Source organism: Acanthaster planci, linkage group LG17 (assembly GCF_054643075.1).
Source record: "Acanthaster planci isolate LZ-2023a linkage group LG17, COTS_SCS, whole genome shotgun sequence".
NCBI lineage: Eukaryota > Metazoa > Echinodermata > Asteroidea > Valvatida > Acanthasteridae > Acanthaster > Acanthaster planci.
Window position 1 is genome coordinate 11911426 of NC_141793.1, and position 21619 is coordinate 11933044.

A 21619-nucleotide genomic window follows, 5' to 3' on the forward strand; every position below is an offset into this window, starting at 1 on the left:
CTTGGTCCAGCTCAAAGCTCATTATGCCGGAAAAGGTTTTCCCTCCAACTTTCGAAAGAAACATTACAGGGAACGCTGGCAAATATTTACATACATGCATACATTTGATGTCTGACAAATGCCTTGTTCCTTACAGGCTATGGTGTATTCTATTTACCTACAAAAAATTTTCAAAAATGACACATTTCAAAGTAGAACTGATACTGGCCCCAACGCTCGCAGTTTGTCGAGATCTGACCCTGTCATGGGTGAGTGTTCTCTGTGCTTGAGACGTAAACGCTCACACTTTAAAAGCAGACACTGGGATCTCTTTGCACGTTCAATTCATTTCTGATTATTGGTGCTTGCGTATTGATTGGCCATGTCAAAGGTCATGTAAAAAAGATTCTTGGGAAAGTTGATACATGTAGCCGCTGGAGCAAGGGGATTCTAGAGCCAATTTCAGCCTTCTACCGAGCACAGGAAATAACTGGTATTAAGCAAAATCATGCAGTCAACAGATGGACATTACAAACATGTAATTAGCACATAAACAAGTGAAGCAATGAAAAAATTCATTCAGCAAAAAAAAAAAAAAAAAAAAAACGCTGGTGTGCGGAAATGCCATGCAGCTAACAAGTACCCACGTACGCTGTAAGGGACTGGTTCCCCGCCGTCGTTTCTTACCGATTTTTTGCTGAGTCACATTTTTTGGGGTTGGGGAGCTCCTGAGAGAATTGAAACCTGAACAACTTGCCGGGGCGGCTGACGTGTTGTATGCACTGGGCTCGCTTGCAAATAAACCATTCGATGTCCGGATATTTTGTCTATTAGCACATCAACTTAGTGGTCCAACATGTGCAGTTTCTTTAAGGATGGGAAATTTACATCTGATGTCTGGCTGTAATTTTACGCTCTGCCTTGGAATCCAAAGCTCTCTGCACACAGTCCCCGGGGATGTACAGAAACCTCCCCCAACACAAACATGCACATTTATGGGCAGTATCTGCATCCATCAGTTATTGAGTAAATACCAGGAAATGGACAAAACAATAGACTAAATAAATAAAATATTGTATGACAAGCCACGTCTTTCCACTCCACGCTCTGCCAATTAGTAATTTCCGGTTCAGACTTTTATTAACTCCCTAAATGAATTCGAAATCTGATCATCTTCAGAGATTTAATTAATGTCATCGCCTACATGCCCGAGCAGGCACGGTGCATGTACATGTACTGTGTTGGCGCGTATACAGGTACTGTGTCGCTAATAAATCAAACCCGACAGTACACAAATTATTCCAATGCAGTCCAAGGCTATCTCTACTACGCTGATAATGAAGCTTATTATTAACACAGAACAAAAAACAAACAAACGAACCAGATATTGTTAATCCTATTGTTGAGAATGACAAACTGTATTCTGGGACATGCAATTCATAAGCTTTTTTTTGGTTATTGCCTTTGATATTGAAATCAGATTGCTAAAATGAAAAAAAAAGACAACTGTAAATATCTCAAATCAAGATATTGCGAGGGATGTACATGCAAGGGGAAATTTCCTATGAAAGTTTGAGATGAACAGGTGCTCAAATTTACAGTAAGAGAAATGAAACTGACTGAGAGCCCAACTAGTTTTATCGGGACCTTCAAGGCCATCCTTTGAGGCCCAAGTTTGGGACGGAAACCCAGCGACAGACGGCTCAACTTCCACCTTCAACCTGTCACTCGGCCAGTGAAGAGAACGGTACATGTATGTTGCTATGAAATTAGGCTGGTTGACGGTAGACTTCACAAAGATGCAGTCTGAGCTCAGGCGGATGTCATGCGGCTTTTGGTTCCTCGGCCTCTTGCCAAAACCAGACGCGACATACCGTACTCACATTCTTACCACCAAAGACGTCATGTTACGCTTTGTCAGCTTCATTGCGCGTGTACACGTAACCGGTCACATTTATTCTTGTACTTTTTTGCGGCTTTCAGATGCTCGTTATCATTGGCTTTTATCATCCCACAAAGTTTTTTGTTACTAAACTGGTAAGCATTAAATAAAACGACCCCATTAAAAGAAATACTTATGCGTATGTGAAATTACATATGTACAACCACTTTTTGCAATTTACGGCAAAACAATGCTATTCCATGAATTTACATCTCTTCACATGATAAAGTTGGCCTTAGAGAACAAAAGAATTTTTTTTATAAGTCTTACAAATACAAAAAACACACACAAATCACCTTTTTCCAATGAAATATCACATGGATCAGACTCAATCGAACACTCATGAGCCAGAGTAGACTAATTAAAAACAAATGCCTCAGCATCATCAGTTCTGCAAGTTAACTTTTCTATTGTGGGGTTTTACCCCTTAGGTCACTCATCCAGGAACGCAGGTGGAAAGCACTGGCCAAATTGAAAAACTAGATTGGGTGCAACTCCGCCATTGGAGCTGCTGTGGCGTTGGCAAGTCAGCCACGGTTGATTTCATGCCACAGCGAATATAGCATGCATGGTCGAATGCTGCTCAGAGCGGAAAGACTCGGGGGGGGGGGGGGCAGACGACAAATAAACATGGGGGGAGAGGAGGAATCACCACAGCCATGAAGGTGTAAAGAGGTAAATCAACCTCAAGCTACATGAAGGATTCAAAACAGGCCCCCCCCCGGTGTATATATTTACAGGTATTGAGCCCATCTCTGCCCAAAAACCAACCCCCACTGCCATGGGACTGCAATATGACAATTCGACATGTTGCTTGAAAATAATTTCACACAATGTTCCTTTTTCAGTCAATCTCCAGTACTTTCCAATGTCAACACTAATCATTTCATGGCTTTTCTTCTGTTTTTGAATTCCAATATCGACTCTGACAAACGTACAACATTTACACCTGAAATTTCACCCATCCTGTCATTTTGGCTCCAACGCTCCCCAAATCTTGCTATTCTCAATATCGATTCCTCTCAACTTCCCACTGGCAAAGGACGTCTTTTTTTTTTCAGGAAATGCCAGTGCTTCCAATTATGTCTAGACGCTTCACAAAGACGGCCATGATCCCACATGTGACAACCAACGCATATCGTGCCCATCACTTGATCTCGGTTCGCGTCCGTGGTGCAAGCACAAATTACGCACACTCTACACAAACAGCCCTTTCCCCCAGTATCCCTTCCCTCTGGATGACGTCATTCAAGACCAATACATCACACTCAACTGTCCAACAGGGAGAGAGAGGATTCCGTACAATTTTTCAAGGCCTGAAAAAAGAATCTCTGCCAATGACGCTTCACAGAATATATGGGCCACATAAACCATACATGTCCGTGTCAGTTTGAGGTCCAAGAGAGTTGTGCTTTTGTGGCCCTTTTACACCACAATTAGGTAATTCAAAATGGCAATATTATTGAAATTTTCTTCGTATAGTTTTGTTTGTCTGGAAAGTAATTTGCATTGCATATAATTAATCACGCTTGGAAAAATAATGAACGCAGTCTACACTTACAAAAGTCAGAATGTGAAAGGGATGCGAAAAAAATGCACCCCAAATTTACAGAATGACCCCTATGATTTTTAGTTTTTTCCCTTTCACGCCATCGTTGGCTCTCGTTCACGGCCCACAATCGACGCCGGTGAGGCTCTCCCCTCGTCAAGACAAGAGAGACAACCTGCACAAGGGGACTGAGTTACGTGAACAGATTGTGTTACATGTACATCACTGTCCAAAGAATATTGCACCGTGGGTTCCTGTACGGCACTTCACCGGAAATCGTCACCCCTTGTTCACTGGGCCACGAGATCAGTTTTGCGGGCGGCAGTCCTGAGATCCACACAAACCAACCTCCACCCTCACAGGTCACACAAACTGCTGCCCTGGCAGGGGAGGGGGTCATTGCAGCAAAGTGTCCGGCCTGAGAACACGAACACTCTGGTACCCATGGGGTTCGAACCCTCATACCATCACACGCGAACCAATGGACCCGAGTTCTCAACAAACATTGACATCTCTTTAACTCTGTGGGAAATCACAGTCAGCCACTCATACATGTTCATCATTTGCATGGGTAAATGCATACATGTATGCATGCTACTTTCTGCACACATTAAAACCCTCCTTCCCAAGTGTTCTGCCCATTGTGAATGGACGTTATGGAAGGATTTGATAGTCTAAAATCATGGGAGGGTCGTGTCGGAATCAGACATGATTTTGAAAATTGTGAAGAGTTCTACACTGTGAGGATTAAGTCTCCACCGGGGTTCCCCTGCCTATTCATCTGTGACGCAGCCCACCTCATTGATTTTACATGCGAGTGAACACCTCCGGCTTTTCTGTTGAAATTTGCCACCTCAGACTTAAACAAGACAAAGACTGAAGGAAAAAGCAAAATAATTTAGATTTTCTTTTTATTATCAGTTTCAAATCATTCAGATTTGTAAAGAGGGACACAGAATGCAAGATTGATTTACTTTAGAAAGAAATTTCGAGTAAATGCACCTTTATTTTATATGCAATTTATTTTAATATGGACCTTTTTGAAAACACTCGCTTGCATTTTAGGCGATAGAATTTGGGCAAACATTCCGAGTACCCCAGGGGAAACCCTGGTCTCCACTGATTTACATGAGCCAATTTTGTTACTGTACATGTAACAAATACTCTCCTGTGGCCAGAATTACCTACCTTGGGAACAGAAAATATTCTGAAGGAATAAAAAGCCAGACTGAGCCATGAAAATCATAGAAAAAATTAAGTGCGTGGTCAAACAATATAAATGTACAAATATATCAATCTAATTTTAATAAGTTTATGCGAACCATGTTTGAAACAGCAAACGTCTAAAATAGACATCAGACAGCATCCGATCCATTCATTTATAAATGGGTAATTCCAGAAATTAAGGGTCCATTTTTTTTCGTGTCCCTGTCACATCTGACATATGATTTTGTAAGATTTCTGAGAGTGATGAATTAATGCAAATTACCTGCCAAACAAAAAGTAATAGTTTAAAATCAATTCCGGTGATATTTCCACGTCAAATAACAACGGTCAGATGTAACAGGGACACAAAAATGTCACACTTTTGGACCCCTGATTTCTGGAATTACCCAAATATGAGCACTACATGTACATTTATGTTGATGATCTACAGAACACACGTCAGACAGTTAACGGTGATCCTAACACCAACTTCATGTGTTTACCGATAGATGTACACGTACGTATTGTCCATGCCTCACAGACGGCATGCTTTATTACTCTCAAGCAAGAATTCCTTTGATTGTATGTATAATTCAAATTGTCCCCTGAATTTTAAGAAAAGTCAGGAGGAACATACCACTGGCACGGCGGGCGATTAATCCCAAATTGGGTGGCGGTAAATCATGGTGTGTAGTCCAGACGCTATCAACCATTAAAACAAAGAGGGCAGTAACTGCTACAAATCCTGGGGCTTGACACCCATTCCAAGCACGTGCCGCTGGTCCCGAGAACCGGACGGCCGATACACAGACAGGGACCCCAAATCAAGTGTGTCAGCTGGTCGGGCCTCGACAGAGAATGACGTCGTCGAGGGGGAGATGTAATCAGATGCGTACAGCATCCGTGCATAGAGTACAGTCCTCACACACAGACAGACACACACACACGCTCACGCACACAGTGATGTGGTGGAAGCCTGTATATTTAAAAGCGTACATACCGATTGCATACACTGCAATCAATGCAAGGCCTTGATTTTCAATTAGAATTTCTCCCCCCTTCCTTTTTCTGTTTTGCCCCGCGGCGCACAGTAGATCGAGTCGGAACCGGCATGCCAGGGATTACGTCAGAACCTGTGACGTGATGAACTGTGTGGGGGCCGGTGCCCTACCCCTCAGTAGGCAGATCGCAGCCCGTCGTCCATTATGTCTCCACTTAACACCCATTTCAGAAAAAAGGAAGGGAGGGGGTCGAGAGTGCGAAAGCCATTTGTGGAAATGATACGGGAGACGGCACAAGGGGACAATTAGATGTTTGTCCACGGTACTAACTTGGTCAGAAGTAATGGTGCCGAAGGAAAATAAACACAGCATGACAGGACATGGATGTAAAGCACATATATAGGACAGCCTTTCTTGCATCCGCTCCTGACTGAGATCTTGGAAACGCAGTTTGCCTGCATCTTTGTGTTTCCTCTTTTGGTGTGAAGGTCTGGGTTTGATTTCAGTTTACAGCTTTAAAAATATCGAATGGAGAAATGCTTTCACGTATATATATCTCTGCAACAATGAATGCATTTTGGCTTTGAAGTTTGCCGAATGCAGGAAATAAAATTAGATTTAGAACGTCAATTCGGACCATTTCAAATAAATCACGACGTTAGTCTTCAGGACCCCATTAACTTAAAGAAGGTCTCGATTGAAATTCAAGCATTAATCTTCTGTCTACACACAACATCACTCATTCAGCCAGAAGTGGGAGATGGAATCGGGATAGCGAGCTAGAAATTTTTGAAATTGGATTTTTAAAAAAAACTTTGTAATCTTTTTCAATTTGTCAAAAATCAAAGATGAGATTGAAGGAAAGCGAAATATCCCCGACATAATTCACCAGAGCTTTTGAGGGCCCACAGTAGCATAGGGTCTGAGGTATACATTTAGGTTCTCGTGTTACATATCAACTTTTACATGTCAAAACACCTTTATGATAAACTCGGGTTTTTCCAGACTTAAAAACAGATTGTCTGAAAAATCCTGCAACCAGGAATATTCTGGGGAAAAGATCATGAAATCCCCCAAAAAATCCAGACAAATCTCACCCCGGAAAACTTAATTGATCAGAATTCAGCAATTCCGATATTCTGTGGAATATTCTCTTTCTCTCAAACAACAACAGCAGAAAAAGGAGGGTAGTTTGAGTTGCCGAAAAAAATGAGACGGATACGGCAGCTGTAATTTTTTCAAATGATTGTTTCTGCATCCAAGCCCTAGACAACATCATCCATCGTTAACAGATCTTCCAAAAAAAGAACGTGCATAAGCAAGAAACCGGAAAAAAAAAAGAGCGCAGGTCTCCCTCTCGATTGTATCTTTATTGCAGAGTGGACGGGAGAAGGCGCCACATTCTCGTTGGCAGCTTGCTGTGTTTGGGGCTCTGTAAAGTGGAAGGCTTGCGAGGGGAAATGGGACGATGGGCACAATCTTCCGAGAAAGTGTCCATCGACGGGCAGGAGTGAAGGAGGGGATGTAACAGGGTCGATTGATGGAGATGTGGGGGCTGGGGGGGTTGGGAGATAAACATGGAGCGAAATGAACATCGAAGGGAGAGGGGCAGATGATGCTGTGTGATACACACGTACTGTACATTTAAATGCGTGTCTCAATTTATGGGGTCGGAGACAAATTACTTGGGTACAGTTCTCAAGTGGGCTTTTACATTCAGCAATGGTATTCACGCATGGAATTGCACAATCTGAAGGTAATCTTTTTAAAATTAATTGCCGGTACATATAATTAGGTCAAAATGAAATCTAAACAGTCTTTTTCAGATACTCATAATTTGTATTCAGAAAAGCAGACAGAGCTGTTTGAATGGCACATAAATAAAACCATTGATAGTTCCTATTTATTTCCCATCTACAGGATTTGTATAAGGGTTTCGTCTTACATATGTACTGTACGAGTACCTCAAAAGTACAGCAATATACTTGTTTCGTTAGATGGGCCCACAAAAACATCTTTTGCAGGTTTAAGTTTATCAGATTTATTGATCAAAGTTCTGTTTGCAAAACCGCCGTGCCCTTGGCAGCATCACAAGATCAAGGCCTGTGGCTCGCTTAAGCAACCAATCTTCCCAACCTGAAGATCAACCTTGCTCCAATTTTCTTTCTTTCATTTAAAGGAGGAGCATACGGCTACTACAGGTTCTACAGGAGAGCCGTTTTATGGACAGCTTGCTGAGCCTCTTCTGCAATGGCTGACCGATATACCAGAGTCTTCATGGAAACGGCTAAGTGCCGAGCAAACAAGGCGGTGTGTGTTTTGTTTTTGTTTTTTTCCGAACAGGCCAATCATTCAAGCATGGGAACGTAACACATGGTGCTGACACCGAGACTCTGCGACCGACTAAAATGAGGAGATAATGGAAGTGGACTTTTGACTGCGGATGAGCCAGCATCAAATGTTGCCTACATGTATTAGTTTGAATCTACTATTTTCCCCTTTGGCCCTCAATTGGCGAGACAACATTAACATATTCTGATCTTTCCTTTCTTAAATGCATCACACCTTTCAAATGGGAGCATCAGGTCGACCACATGACTACAGACACACATTTGCAAGTGCGTGATGCGACTTACAATTCACGAACAGTAATCTTCACCAAAAAATGTGGCGCTTGCAAGACGATTGAAATCCAAATAGAATAACCTAAAAATTGCCAAATGTTCTTTTCCAGGGCACTATGTGAATGTCTCAAAGCTCTTAATTAATGTGTACACCATCTCCACAACAATTACATGTACCCTGAAAAATCCACAAAAATCTTCCCAACTTCAAAGTAAAAATTCCATCAACTGCCAACTGCTATGTTGCCGCTCGCTCACTGTTCCATTGTTTTTTTCCTTTGTGCTGGAAGAACAGCTAAGAGTGAACTGATGTACAAGAGCACCTCAACCGTTGCCAGCATGAATGGCTGTTTCCTTTAACAGATTTCGTGGCCCCGAGGCCATGACATTTTTAATATCATTCCGGCATTCCAAACCACGTTCGGCATATGAGCGCACACGCGTCCCGGTGGTCAAGAGGTTTCCGAGTGTGTTGTTTCACCCTGAGCGATCCGACCGAGTTTTTCATTTTCGCAGTGTTTGCTGCGCAGCTTGGCTGCGAGCGTGTTTATTGAAATCCGTATGCCGAATGAAACGCTCCTCAATTATGAATCCCAATAAATGAGACTTGGGCTAACCATGCAGCAGTTTATCTTATTTGAATGGGATTCAATTTCCTCACAGAAATGTGGCGCTGTGAATTTTTTTGGTTTGGTTCTTCAGGTATAATTTGGTCCTCCTGAGAGTTGAAAATTTGAGTCGGGTTTGAGAGCGAGTCCTCGGTCAGAGAAAGAATTTGACTCTGAGTAAAACTTTTAAGTTCTTGGGTCAAAAAAGGTTACAAGTACTCCCACTGTAACATGGTTTGGGGGATTTGGACAGGTGGTCTTCCAAGCAACCCATGTTTGGAGATGATCCCTGAGCCGGGAGTGAGAGGTCGGTACTTACTCTATCTCAGAGAAGGACCCCTTGGGTGCATCCAGGGTAATGCGAAGTTCTTCTACTAGCATCTGAGCCTCCTCAAGACTGATCCTGTTGCACACGAGGACGAGAAGAGAAGACGGAACATTGGTGAATGGCACAGTTTGGAAATCATGAGGCACGGCGTTTGGGATTGTCTAGGAGGGGGGGGGCAGGGGTTTGAGCAAGAGCGGGGTGATTTCAATAATGGTGGGAGTTGAAATGGGCTGGTAGGCAGGGTCATAGAGGTCCCTGGGGGGAGCTCTGTGATTTGATGGGGGTCTACAACTGCTGTGAGCAAGAGTGTTTTGAAATGTGAATGAAAATGTCTAACAATGTCCTTCCTATCTCTTCAAGGACATGACTGATACATTTCATCCATGTTCTCCAGGATAAGGATAAAAAGACAAATGAGGCCAGCAATTTTCTTTTTTGGCTAATTGGATTATGAACACAGCCTCAAGTTTTGCAAGGTCAGAGGACTTACGTTTTCAAATAAAACTCTACAGTTTGATTTTCTCCTGCAATCAACTTATCTAGTAGCGGAGGAGAAAAAAAAATTAATTTTGGTCCATGGTTTTTTCCCCAAACACTAAAAAAAATACTTTCGGGAATGAAATCATGTCATTTTTATAGAATTTTTTTTTCCTAAACTTGCACTCTTTGGAGTGGGCAGGCTCGTAATCTAACAAATAAGAAAAAAAAAAAACGTTGGCCTGCGGATTTCCATGTTCAGATATACATCTACGGCACCTACCAATACACGATACATACAGTGAACAGAGGACACCACAGTGAATCATTTGTCAGATTCGGACCCGAGAATGCACATCAAACAATCCACCACACCATACACGGCGCAGTATTTTTCATATCAAACACATGGACCTCTAGGAGCCACACATGTCATGCACTGGTGGTCACACGCTGTGTGAAACCTTGACTAAATGCAGTGCAGAGTTCTACACGCATACAAGCACGTGTGCCGTATCCTGTCGCTAGTCAACATCGTACTCCCAGACCGGACTTACCCACACTACAACTCACAGCGACTCGCGACTGTTGCTCCAGACAACTGGACTAAATAAAAAGAGCTCTCCTGTGTATGACTAATAATGTACACATGAATGCTGCCGGAATCTCTGATAGAATTGTTGGATGGGCTTAGGCTCTCCAGTGCCCCAAGAAATTATAATGTGGACTTGGGAAACAAATGCAACATATGTCCGCAGAATGAATTATGCAGAATGAATTATGCACAATTTGTGTGCCACGTACATGAACGCCTAAAGCCTCGTACAAATCCCTACCATACGGTCGAGTTGGGATTTACTGGTACTGTGGAAATGGCTTTGAATTCATTCATATCATTGATTTGGAATGCAAACACAATAGCAACTATTTACAATGCGACAGTAACCATACACAATGCAATAGCAACAATGTGCAGTGCAACAGTGACCATGTGCAATGCAATCGTAGTCAGGTGCAATTCAATAGTAACTATTTGCAATGCAATAGTAACCATGCGCAATGCAATAGTAACTATGTGCAATGCAAGAGTAACCATGTGCAGCGCAATAGTAACCATGTGCCATGCAATAGTAGCCACATGCACTGCAAAGTGCAGGACTTTGTTTCAACCCAGACTGACTGGGTACTGTTGACAGAAACCTTCTGGATTCCTCCAAAATCTTCCACTGTGCAGGAAACCACTGGCACTTTCTACATGTACATGTACATATCAACTTTGCAAGGGGCATTAGGTCATAATACGAAGTACCATAGACTTGGCCGTACATTACAAACCCTCAGGGTTACCACAGAAATCTGGAAATCAAATCATATGAATTTTCTTGGGATTTCCCTGAACTAAACTAGGACAATTTCCAAGGCGTTTAATGCCATCTTGCAGGAAACAGTTGTTTGGTATTATGAACTAGCAGACTGCCACAGCCAGCACTATACAAATTGATAAAGATATGGCCAGCAAATGTATCACAGTTCCTTTATCGCATCAAAAGTGGCCCATCAAAAATAAACCTTGTGTCCTCTTGATTTCTGTAACTTTTCCATGGCTGTTTTCCTCTGACAACAGGATGCCAGGACTCCTCTTTTCCCAAGCAATTGGGAAATGAGCTCATTCTAAGAGATCTGCATGAGCGTCTGTCAAATGTCCCACTCAGAATAAACACTGTTACCGTATATATACATCAAGGAAAATGCATCCTCCAGACACCCACCATCAATAAACTCCTGATTGGTCCTTTCCAGCACAATTTTCAAATGCTTGTTGGGGGAGGTGCACACACAAGGCTTCTGGCATTTTGTGTAATAATTTTCAGGAATGCATATACCATAGGAAATGTCTATCAATACTTAACGTAAAGTGAGGGGAGGCCTTTTCGTACTTCAACATTACTGTTTATATGTGCATTATCCCTGGCACACACAGTGGCGTGTGCTGTGATAGATGCACTTTGCCATTTTTCATATTGTCACAAGAGGGCCTCCTTTGCTCTCCTTGCACACTAGAGCCACACCACAGACACATAAACCCATAAATCACAAGTCTTGGGTGTATAACTTTTATTTTGAAAAGCGTGGGCAAGCACTGGACATGTTCAGTGCGAATTGCGCGTGACGCACTCAAATTGAAGATATTTGTTTATGTGAGCTGCAAAAAAAGTTCCTTTTTTACTCTTTGGTACGGCTACCTCTTTTTTTTTTTCAAACGGCCAGATTAGGCCTAAGTAAACAGGAGATTTTTTTCACAATCCAAAAATGGCTTCATAGAATTTAATGGCTGGAATTCTTCAACTGTGCGTGAATTCCCTATACCGAGGGGTCAGTTTGCCCACACTTTTGGATTTAGTCGGGTGCCGTCTTGGCTGCAGCACCCCGTCGTTGTTTTGAAGGGAACTGCCTGTGTATATATGTCTGTGAGCCACATACAGCTCCCTATTGATCATGTGATTGATCACGTGATCTCTGGAGCCTCTCCTTATCGATTTGTCCTTTTGCCTTCGTGCAGCGAGCTGGAGACTGGAAAGGGCACTTGCATAAATTACACATTTTTTTGCTAGTGGATGCATCACTCGGTCAAAATGGAGTTATGTTGTTGCAATTTTGAATGTTGTACAGATTTTGAAGGTTAAAGACTTTTAAAAAGAAGGGGGCTGTCCTGGGACTCAGAAAGTCTTCCTTCACTGAAATCGCAACTTTTTTAAAGGAACACAGTGTAAGTATTTGCCAAAAGGGGGGACATTTGGCCATTTGGAGCAATTCTGTATATTATCCTGTTTCCCCAAAGTAAAAAGAAATTGTCCCTGACAATTTCAAATTCCCGATGCTGAATTCATGGGGGAAAAAAAGTCACCACTGCTCCAAACCCACATCTTCATGTACATGTACGTAATCAGAAGGGGAATGGGGAGTCAGGTTGGTGTAGTGGCTCTTTCTTCGCCCTCCATCTCTGGGACCCGGGTTCGAATCCCACCTAGGTCAGTATGTGGATTGGGTTTTTCAGTCCCTGTCTGACTCAGTGGGTTTTCCCTGGAATATTCATCCTGGGTTTTCCTCTACAACTGAACATTTCTTCACCGTCTTCTTAATATCACCCTCAGTCCTGTAACTGGCGCCAAACCCACTGTTGGGTGAACAGATACAAATGAACAAAAATTGGACACCATTTTTTTCAGCTCATTCCAACCGTGTTCTTTGATAGGATATGTTGAAATGAATGCTCAAGAAAATATGGAAACGTTTCAGAAACTGTGCACTTTGTTTACAGTGCTTCACAGGTGCGCATAAGACCAGGCGTGTCCAGTTTCCAGAGATTCTCATTTGTCCAACACAGGTCAGTGTTGAGGGTTCCGTGCAACGTACATGCACTCCCTCAAAGGTGGAGTGAAGGGATACATGCGAAGTGTGATGCCCATCAGTTGTTGAAGAGCAATGTGTCCGGCCAGGAAAAAAAACCAAACATGCAGTCCCTGGTGACTGCTCTGTCAAACCACCGCTAGTTTATGGCCTCGTTATTTTCTCAAGGTCTTGAAAAATTAATGCCTTAATAACCGCGGAATCCGGTGCTGGGCTATAAATATGACAACCCTGCCAAAAACGAAGACGGGACAAGATTACCGCTCTGAGTCTTCGACGCACGGCAACCGACAAATGACAGCTTGTAATCAGAAGTGGACTAGGACCATGCAAAAACCTTTCTGCGGGAGTTAACAAAGATTGGGTAGTGTAGAATATCACAGAATGGCGAAATATGAAAATGAAAATATGCAAATAAGGTAGGGGCATGCGCGTGACCGCCACTACTTGGCAAAGCTGCTTAAATCTATGACGTAATAATACAAATCTCCATGTGCAACTACAAGCACATATACACTTTTCTGTACGTACACAGTTTGACATGAGTGCCAAACTCAACGACAAGGAATTGTAACCTCCAACTTCGGAACACTGAAAACTTCACTCACATGTAGTTTCAAGAAAGCGCGCTGAAGTATCAGACAAAGGCTGTGATATGCTCTTGATTGACCTTCAACACACTGGGTTACGGTTACAGCAGCTCTCCTGCACTGCCGACAGTGTTGACGGCCACGCTTGCCAACCAGTGGCAGCGGTGCGCATGCGCCCGTCTAATCTGCATATATCAAGGGAAAGGTCCACTACGACAGACACAGTCCAGGGGATCACAGTGCACTGTGCCAGCAAGTGTGAAAAATAACTGGCCCCTGACGGTTCCTCTGTGCAGTGACGGCGTGTCAAGATTTGGATATGCTTGACAGGCCTGGGCGACACATTTATGGTTCCTGGCCAGTAAACAAGCCAACAATAGCCTACATGAACCAAATCAGAATTTGCCTGGCCTCACGTTCTCTGCTGTTGCTGTTGCCGGCTGGTACTGAAAACTCTCTACAAAACGGCCCCCTTCACCTTTTCTCACACACCTGTAGCTATAAGGTCAGCTGAATTAGGACATTTACAGACAATGAGCCCACATGTACAGTTTTGAATTTTTACAGATGAAAATCAATAATCAGGGATCGTGACCCGCGTGTTAAACTCGGAAATGGGAATCTACTTAATCTGATGCACTCTCTTCCGTCTTGGTAAAATTAATTATGATTCACATTTGGCTTTGTGCACTGCTAATTGAAAGTAATGACGTCAACGATCACGGCGGCCGGATACTGTTATCAGAATAATCACGGCATGCCTTGATGACAAGTCACGATTTGCATTCCCCTCTAAAACATTGGAGTCTAAAGGGAAATGACAGCGGACAGCGTAAGACCAAAATACCGGTATATATCATGCTTTCATTTGTGTATATCACTGATAGTTTAAATTGACGTTTGACAAATATAACTTCTGACACATTTCTCCCCTAGTGGCCACAGCAAAGCTCTTTAAAAAAAAAAATAGACAGCAGTAAACGGCTGGATTAATATGATAAATGTTCAATGTGGCCAGTCAAATGGAAAAGGCTGATTTGTTTTCACCTCACAAATGTGACCGGTCAAAAAAACCAAGTGAAGTCTCAAGGCCATTTTTCCAGTTTTTCTGTTTTAGTTTACGTCAGACGAGGGCACTGGACCCTTTGTTTTCATGTCCACATACCATCTCAGTCTGGCATCCTGATGAAGGTGGACATTGTGCAGGTGAAAACTCGTGAGAGCTCCTACTGATTCATACTGTGTAGGATTCTGTTCATACAGAACATTACCTCCAGGGCAGCTTTGGCAACTAGCGATTCATCCTGTCAGGCTAGGTCAGAAACGCTTAAGTTTGCCGTTACCTGTCAGTTATGCTAATTTGTTTAAACAGTTTCCAAAGGTTGCAATTGTTTGCCTTGTTCCTTTTTGCAATTGATGATCAAATCAAATATCTGATTTTATGGGGGGGGTAACTTTTCAGTAGATTACTCCCACATGTAAATTTGAAAGTCACAATTTGCTTGTTGTTTTTTCCCAACGATTCTACGTCAAAAACTGTATAACTGGTCATCTTGGTATCAAATATCCCTGGAACACGGCTTCTGCTTGCAGAAAAAAAAAACGGATTGTTCTATTTTTCACAGACTTTTGAACGGAAAAGAAAAGAAGAAGCTCTTGAAGAGAGGTCAGACAGTGGACAAGCCGAAAATAAGGAGACACCTGACGGTTGTTTTTCTTCAGAGATGTCTTTCCACAAATACATGAAAACACTTGAGGGGTAAAGTGCCCTTCCTCAGACCTGCCTAAGCCTCCCCTGGAGAAAAAGGGGGGGGTTTCAAGAACTCTCAACTATTGCTGGGTGATTTCGAAAAACTCATGTATCGATCAATCCGGTTCTGATTTGACTGATCATTTGTGCTGCCTTCGTGAACACTTCTGTACTGATGAACATGCGAGTCACTGGCAATTTCAGGAATTCATTTTAATTTGGGTTCAGCAAGCATTGGTAGCACAAGGGTAAGTAAGTACACCATTCAGACATTCTAGGGGTTGACATTCTCTTAGAACTTTGCGATTTGCCACACTGAAATTTCCTGTTTCATGTTCGATGGCAATTCCAGATTTCATTAAAAGTGAAATGTTCCTTTCATTTTACTCACAGGTACATTTTTAATTTGTAAACATTCTCTACATTTTATTTTAGTTTTGTCATTTGTGCTTACTTATAACACAATATTTATGGTTTTTCTTTGTGTTTTTCTTTAAAATTTGCATTAAGCCAATTTTTTTTTCCAGCTTACATTCAGTTTGAACTCTTCCTCCGTTATTAAAGTAATTATTTTAAATACCAACCATATGACGACAATTCATGTGTCACTTCACAGAACAGATTATTTTGAAACTTACCAACCAATGCTTCCCGGATGATATTCCAAATGCATGTATTTTCCAAACAAAATAATTTCCTACAGTAAGTATGGGATTTGGATGAATAAGCATGTAAGTCAATGTTGTAAACACGGTCCTCATTTAAAGAGACAATAAAGTGTACCTCCCAAATTAGCCACTCGCCCAGCGTGCATTTTGGTGATGTAAACAGCCCCAAAAGTCAGTTTTCTCTCTTCAGTGGTCATGATATCGATGGCAATTGATATCTTGCCTCTAGCGTATTTCCACAGCTAACTTGTACATTATAAATCCATTTGGACTTTTGAGGTAATGACGACAGTGTGTGCACCCTTCTTGTGCATGTACGATCCCCTGATGATGTCTGACTGCTTGTCTCTGTGTGGTAACTTGACACAGGGGCACCTGCCTGTGACTCAATGTGCATGTGAATGAGAAACAAATAGTTGAGCACCCAGCAGAAGAGTTGCGCAATTATTACGGCTTGGGTCAGGAGCAAAGCTTTTGTGAACACGCGGATATACACGGGGTACATATATACATGTACCTACCTGCAGCAAAGGCTGCGCAATTGAAATCATTTAACGGCTCTTAAAGCACAAGTACCAGTTTAAACCTTTTGTTCTCTTGTACAATGGACAATAGTGGAGTGAAGGACGTGGTTTAACTCGGAGAAATGACTCAAAAGGTGGAGATGCTTTGAGTCGAACGGGCAAGAGGCCCAATCCAATCAAAGAATCTCCGTCTACATGTATTGTATCTTTCTCGTCATTTATATTATCACTGATAACGATTTATCGATTAACCGCATAATTCCACAGCATTTGCTTTGCCATTACCTAGCTGCAATACTGCCAGTCAGGCACTCCACCTGGATGCCAGGGGAATACCAAACCCTACCTGATGAAAAAGGGAAGAAGTTAGTCTATTTTCCAGCCCATATTACACGTACATACTGGGGAGATCACCAAAGCTGCCTGGATCAGTGTATCCTAAGTCACAGTCCATGAATCAAACCAGTCATTGTTCCCAAATCCTCTGTTACGCTTCCTAGCCCTAGACACTTTTCTGACCTACCCAAAGTCATTACTGAGCAGGAAACCAGTGAAACATTTCTTGCATACCAACAAAATTTGAAAAACCGGTGACAATTAGATTGTGATCCATCAGCAATGTTGAGACTACCAGTGGCTATTAAGTCACCCCCCCCAAACACCAGTTTGGATCCTCAACTACCCCTTAGCTGCCCCCCAGGGAGAGAGCTTTTTCCGGCTGGATCATTCTAAGAATTAGGGGTCCAATTTCGTGTGTGTCCCTGTCACATCCAACATATGATTTTGTAAGTTCAGAACGCCTTCTCTAATTTCTACGAGTGAATTACCTGCCAAACACATAGTAATCACTTGAAATCAATTTCAGTGATATTTCTACATGTATGTCAAATTACACAGGTCAGGCAGGTGTAACAACAGCACAAAAATGTCACACTTTTGGACCCCGAATTTATAGCATGTCCCAGCTGTGATTTAGAGGACATTTTGAAAGTGGTCGTTCATGGAGTTTTTTTTTAAAGGAGCCCCCAGGTTTAACCAAAAAAAAGGAGCTTGGACGAAAGGCATCTCTGGGGAAAAAGGACACGAGCATTGAGGAAGGTTTTATGTCCCGGCCTGCGAAATTTCAATGAGTATTACTGCACTTTCAGTCACCGTGGCTCTGTCATCCTTTACAGCCCAAGACCGTAACCACAATCTGCCCCATGGTGATACAGCCTCCGAGTTACAGCAGCTTTTCCCGACAGCGTCTAAAAGACTCCTCGTCCATTCTGTCCGACAGCTATCATCTCGGTATTTTTAAGCACTCCCTACATTTCTACACAGTATTTGATTTTGCTGACAGATCAATGCTTTAAATTCTATCAGATATGAAAACTACTTTGCTGAAGCAAGGCGCTCAATTCTTCAGGTGGGCAAAGGGCAATGTATGCAACCTTTCTCCTGCATTGATTTTTTTTTTGAATTCCACTTGACATGGGTAGGGGCCTTGGTGACTAAACAGTCGTGCTTACAGTGTCAACGGCGGTTAACATTTTGACAGACTTGAGTATTTTTCTTTTTTTTGGTGAAATGTTTTCGGAGAGTCTTTGCGTTTGATACTAGGCATTTGTGCTGTGTGACACATGCACAAGATCTGCTGGGGGGGGCACAAAAATGGTACTAATTTGCAAACCTTCACGGCTTCTTTCTCTGTGTGCACGAGTGGCCACAAAGCCATTTCGTCTCCGGACTGAGGGAAATCCCAATTCCAAGCATCAGAGGTTTGAAGTGGAACTGTTTATTCTACACCCTGCAACTAACAGGAACCACTAGTTTCTAATACTGGGGTGGCGGGCTAGATGTACAAGTCGATGTAGACAGGACCAGCAAGTGGATTCGAACCCCTGACCTCCCAATTAAAAGCCACAGGCACAATACCACAATACACAGAACCAGAAAAACAAAGGAGTATTTACCCAGATTGTAGGGCGATAAAGACGTAGCCACTGGGAGCAAACGTCGTCTGCTGGGAGGTGGTTGGTTTGGTAGGGGGTACGGTCGGACCCTTCTTGGCAGGCTCTGGTGTTACCACGGAAAATGCATCTTCGAGAATAAAATAGAAAAACACCCATGACAGATAGTGACATCACTCAGTGCTTCATTCAAGTGCTAGACTATGGTTGGCGCATGCAATGGCTTGTGAGCATTATCGAACGAGGGCGCTCTCCAACTAATTCTGTACGCACAAACAGAAACAAATGCACACATGCTGTGACGTCTGTGTGTTCATTGAGTACAATTTCAAACATCTACCATTTCTTGTACATTTATTTTTCGGCTCCAGCTGAACACCGAACTTAACAACTTCTGTGTAAACTAGAGTGATTTTTTGGAGTAGGATTTTGTTTCACTATTCAGGACTGATTTATGAAATCAGCCTCTCACTGCTGGAATGGAGGTCAAGTACATGGATGTGCATTTATTTCTCTCCGTTCATGTACGTGCACATGGCTACCTTGTTCAGTACCAAGAATTTACCAACTGTTTCCATCTTTTGGAACAATTCTACAGGCAAGTACTCAAGTTGCTCGGAACACGAGTCGTCCCAAGAATGTAAGCAGAAAGAAGAGAAGAACGCTAATGTGAATTAGCCAGATGTGAAGTTATTTGCCCCCAACTACCTGCTGTTAAAATCAACCGTGGGGAATTTTCAACATGCAGTTCATCCCATGCAAGCCTCCACCTTTTTATGCTGAACGTTTTATTTGCAAAAGTTTTTCCCTCGTCTCAGACGGCAATTATTAATTAACTTACATGTCAATGCACATATATGATCCTGGGGGGGGAGGAAGAGAGTTAGTGGATTGAAAAAAAAAATGAAAAGCATTAGAAGGAATTTCACTTTCCGTTTGAGTGGCAAAAATCATAAGGAATTCTGTGGAGACAGGTTTAATCAAAGGTATCGTATTCCTCAAGTGAATTAAAAAATAATAAACTCAAATTGAAATAAAAGATGAGGGATCGCACTGACTGCTCCGCACAATATCTGTGAAGTATGCCCCGTTTGGTCCAAATATTTATTTCCCTCTCGTGTTGCCTCATCAAATGGAGCTCCTGCACGCAGCATTTTCGAGTCAAGCTCAATCAACTTAAGATATCCTGTTGCAGTTTCACTTTCTTTCACTGCCCGCGTCTTCATTAATCGCGAGTGCTTTGCCGCAACTGGAGGAAAATATTTTCGCTTTTGTAGTCTTGACTGGGCCCGGTGCCGCGCAGTCAAGACGTTAATTTGATTTTGGCAGGCACTTGCACAAATATCCCGGCTGGCAACACCTTGAATGCGGGAGAAACTAAATTATCACCGGCCGTCCAACGGCATGGACTAACCATAAAAGGGGTAGAACGGCTAGCGGTCCGGCGGCGCAGGAAAAAGGTCGTTCGGTGGAAATCTCATCAACGGGAAACCGGAGACGAAACCGATTCGGATTGGGGACGGGGAAATCGAACACTCTTTGGGCTCTCCAGAATGCCAATCATCGATTGCCATGGTAATCCATCTTGCTAGTAGCGTGGCTCCGGGCCAAATGCATTGAGCATTATCCATCAACGTCTCTTTAATGACGAAATTCACTGTAATATGAACTCATGGTCTGTCTAATTCAACCAACTTAAGCCGAAGCATTTACATTTTAGAAAGCAGAGATACGGTGGCTGTGTACTTCAAAATTATAAAGATCTCTGCATTTTTGCAGAGTTTATGAAAGTTCTTTTGTCATTCAGTAAAATTGAGTAGGGTTTTTTCCCTTTCTCTCAAAGATTCCTGTACACGTGGTACATCTATTTCCAACATACCCAAGATACGTGCCTTTCAACAAACATCTAGCAATCCCCTGTGAAACACCCTCTTCACAACGGCGATGTTGGAGAGTAGTGCAGACGTGGGTAGACCCTTCTGTGCATTCACTGTTTAACACGAATGAAACTACGCCAAAAAAATGCCCTCTAAGATGGCCACATAGCACAGGGTACAAGTAGCCTACATGTAGATGCACATGAACATTTTCACAGCACTGTCTTTCATTGTTATCAATCAATTCAGGCGTTTCACAATAGAGCACTTCCAAGAGTTTGCAAGGAATGGACCAATCACAGTGCGCGAAATCTGCAGACCCAATGCACGTCTGAAAAGGGTCGACAAATTTCGCGCCTTGTGATTGGTCAACGTGTTGCAAACTCTTGGAAGCGCACTACGGTGAATCGCCCGTATCAAAAGTACAGTTGAAGTTCTTATTCCTGAAAAAGGCGTCTAAACAATTTTTCTTCTTCAAGTGCTGATACATGGATATGCACATGTAGGCCCACCGTACCAAAGTGTGAAAAAAGACGATACGATCTTCCATCTCTACGATGCATTTGTGATGAGGAGAGAACTCTCTCATAAACACAGACCCCCTGAAAGAGAAACATCTGAGACTGTGGGGGGGGCATGTGCACAAACTTACACACACAAAGATACACCAGCAATCGGTGTCAACCAAACCTGGCAAGCTGGATCAGTGTGGGTCTTGAGGATAACAGCCTCGCTGCCCTGCTGCAGGCGACAAAAGATGACCATGAATACCCATCAGCCACTCAAGGGAACGGTGGCATGGGTACCGAGGAAGTTTGGAAGCACATCAAGAAATCAAACTGATTAGTTGTTGAGATAGTGTACAACTGAAGATTCCTCTGTCAGTCACACTGGAATCAATGCATCCAAAGTTGAGGACCGGTTACACGAGTACCAACTATAGACAGGGTGCACAAGCCCACTGCAAGTCCCTTCCAATCTCCTCGCATTCCTGAAACTCGGCTGTCGATAGTCGCACAAACAGTGACACAGATACATGCACCAACATGTGACTCTGTTTTTACAAAAAAAGATTGAGAGGTTAATCCATCCACCAGAACCGATGACAAAAGTACCAATCAGACTCAGCACTGTGG

The 21619-nt window shown here is 42.7% G+C and overlaps 1 protein-coding gene across 4 annotated transcripts in view; it reads right to left on the minus strand.

The window, feature by feature from the left end:
* The window catches only part of LOC147796360 (receptor-type tyrosine-protein phosphatase N2-like), a 150675-nt gene that overhangs the window by 123647 nt on the left and 5409 nt on the right, over positions 1-21619 (minus strand). The window contains exons 4-6 of one of the 4 annotated variants that reach the window (XM_087148116.1): positions 19448-19469; positions 18610-18736; positions 9229-9312 (exon numbers count right to left, since the gene is read on the minus strand). In XM_087148116.1, the coding sequence (XP_087004242.1) occupies positions 9229-9312; positions 18610-18736; positions 19448-19469 (233 nt within the window). Of the gene's footprint in view, positions 1-5313; positions 5562-9228; positions 9313-9997; positions 10020-18609; positions 18737-19447; positions 19470-21619 lie in introns of those variants that run through there. The other 3 variants (XM_022224207.2, XM_087148115.1, XM_087148117.1) reach the window with 3 other exon arrangements.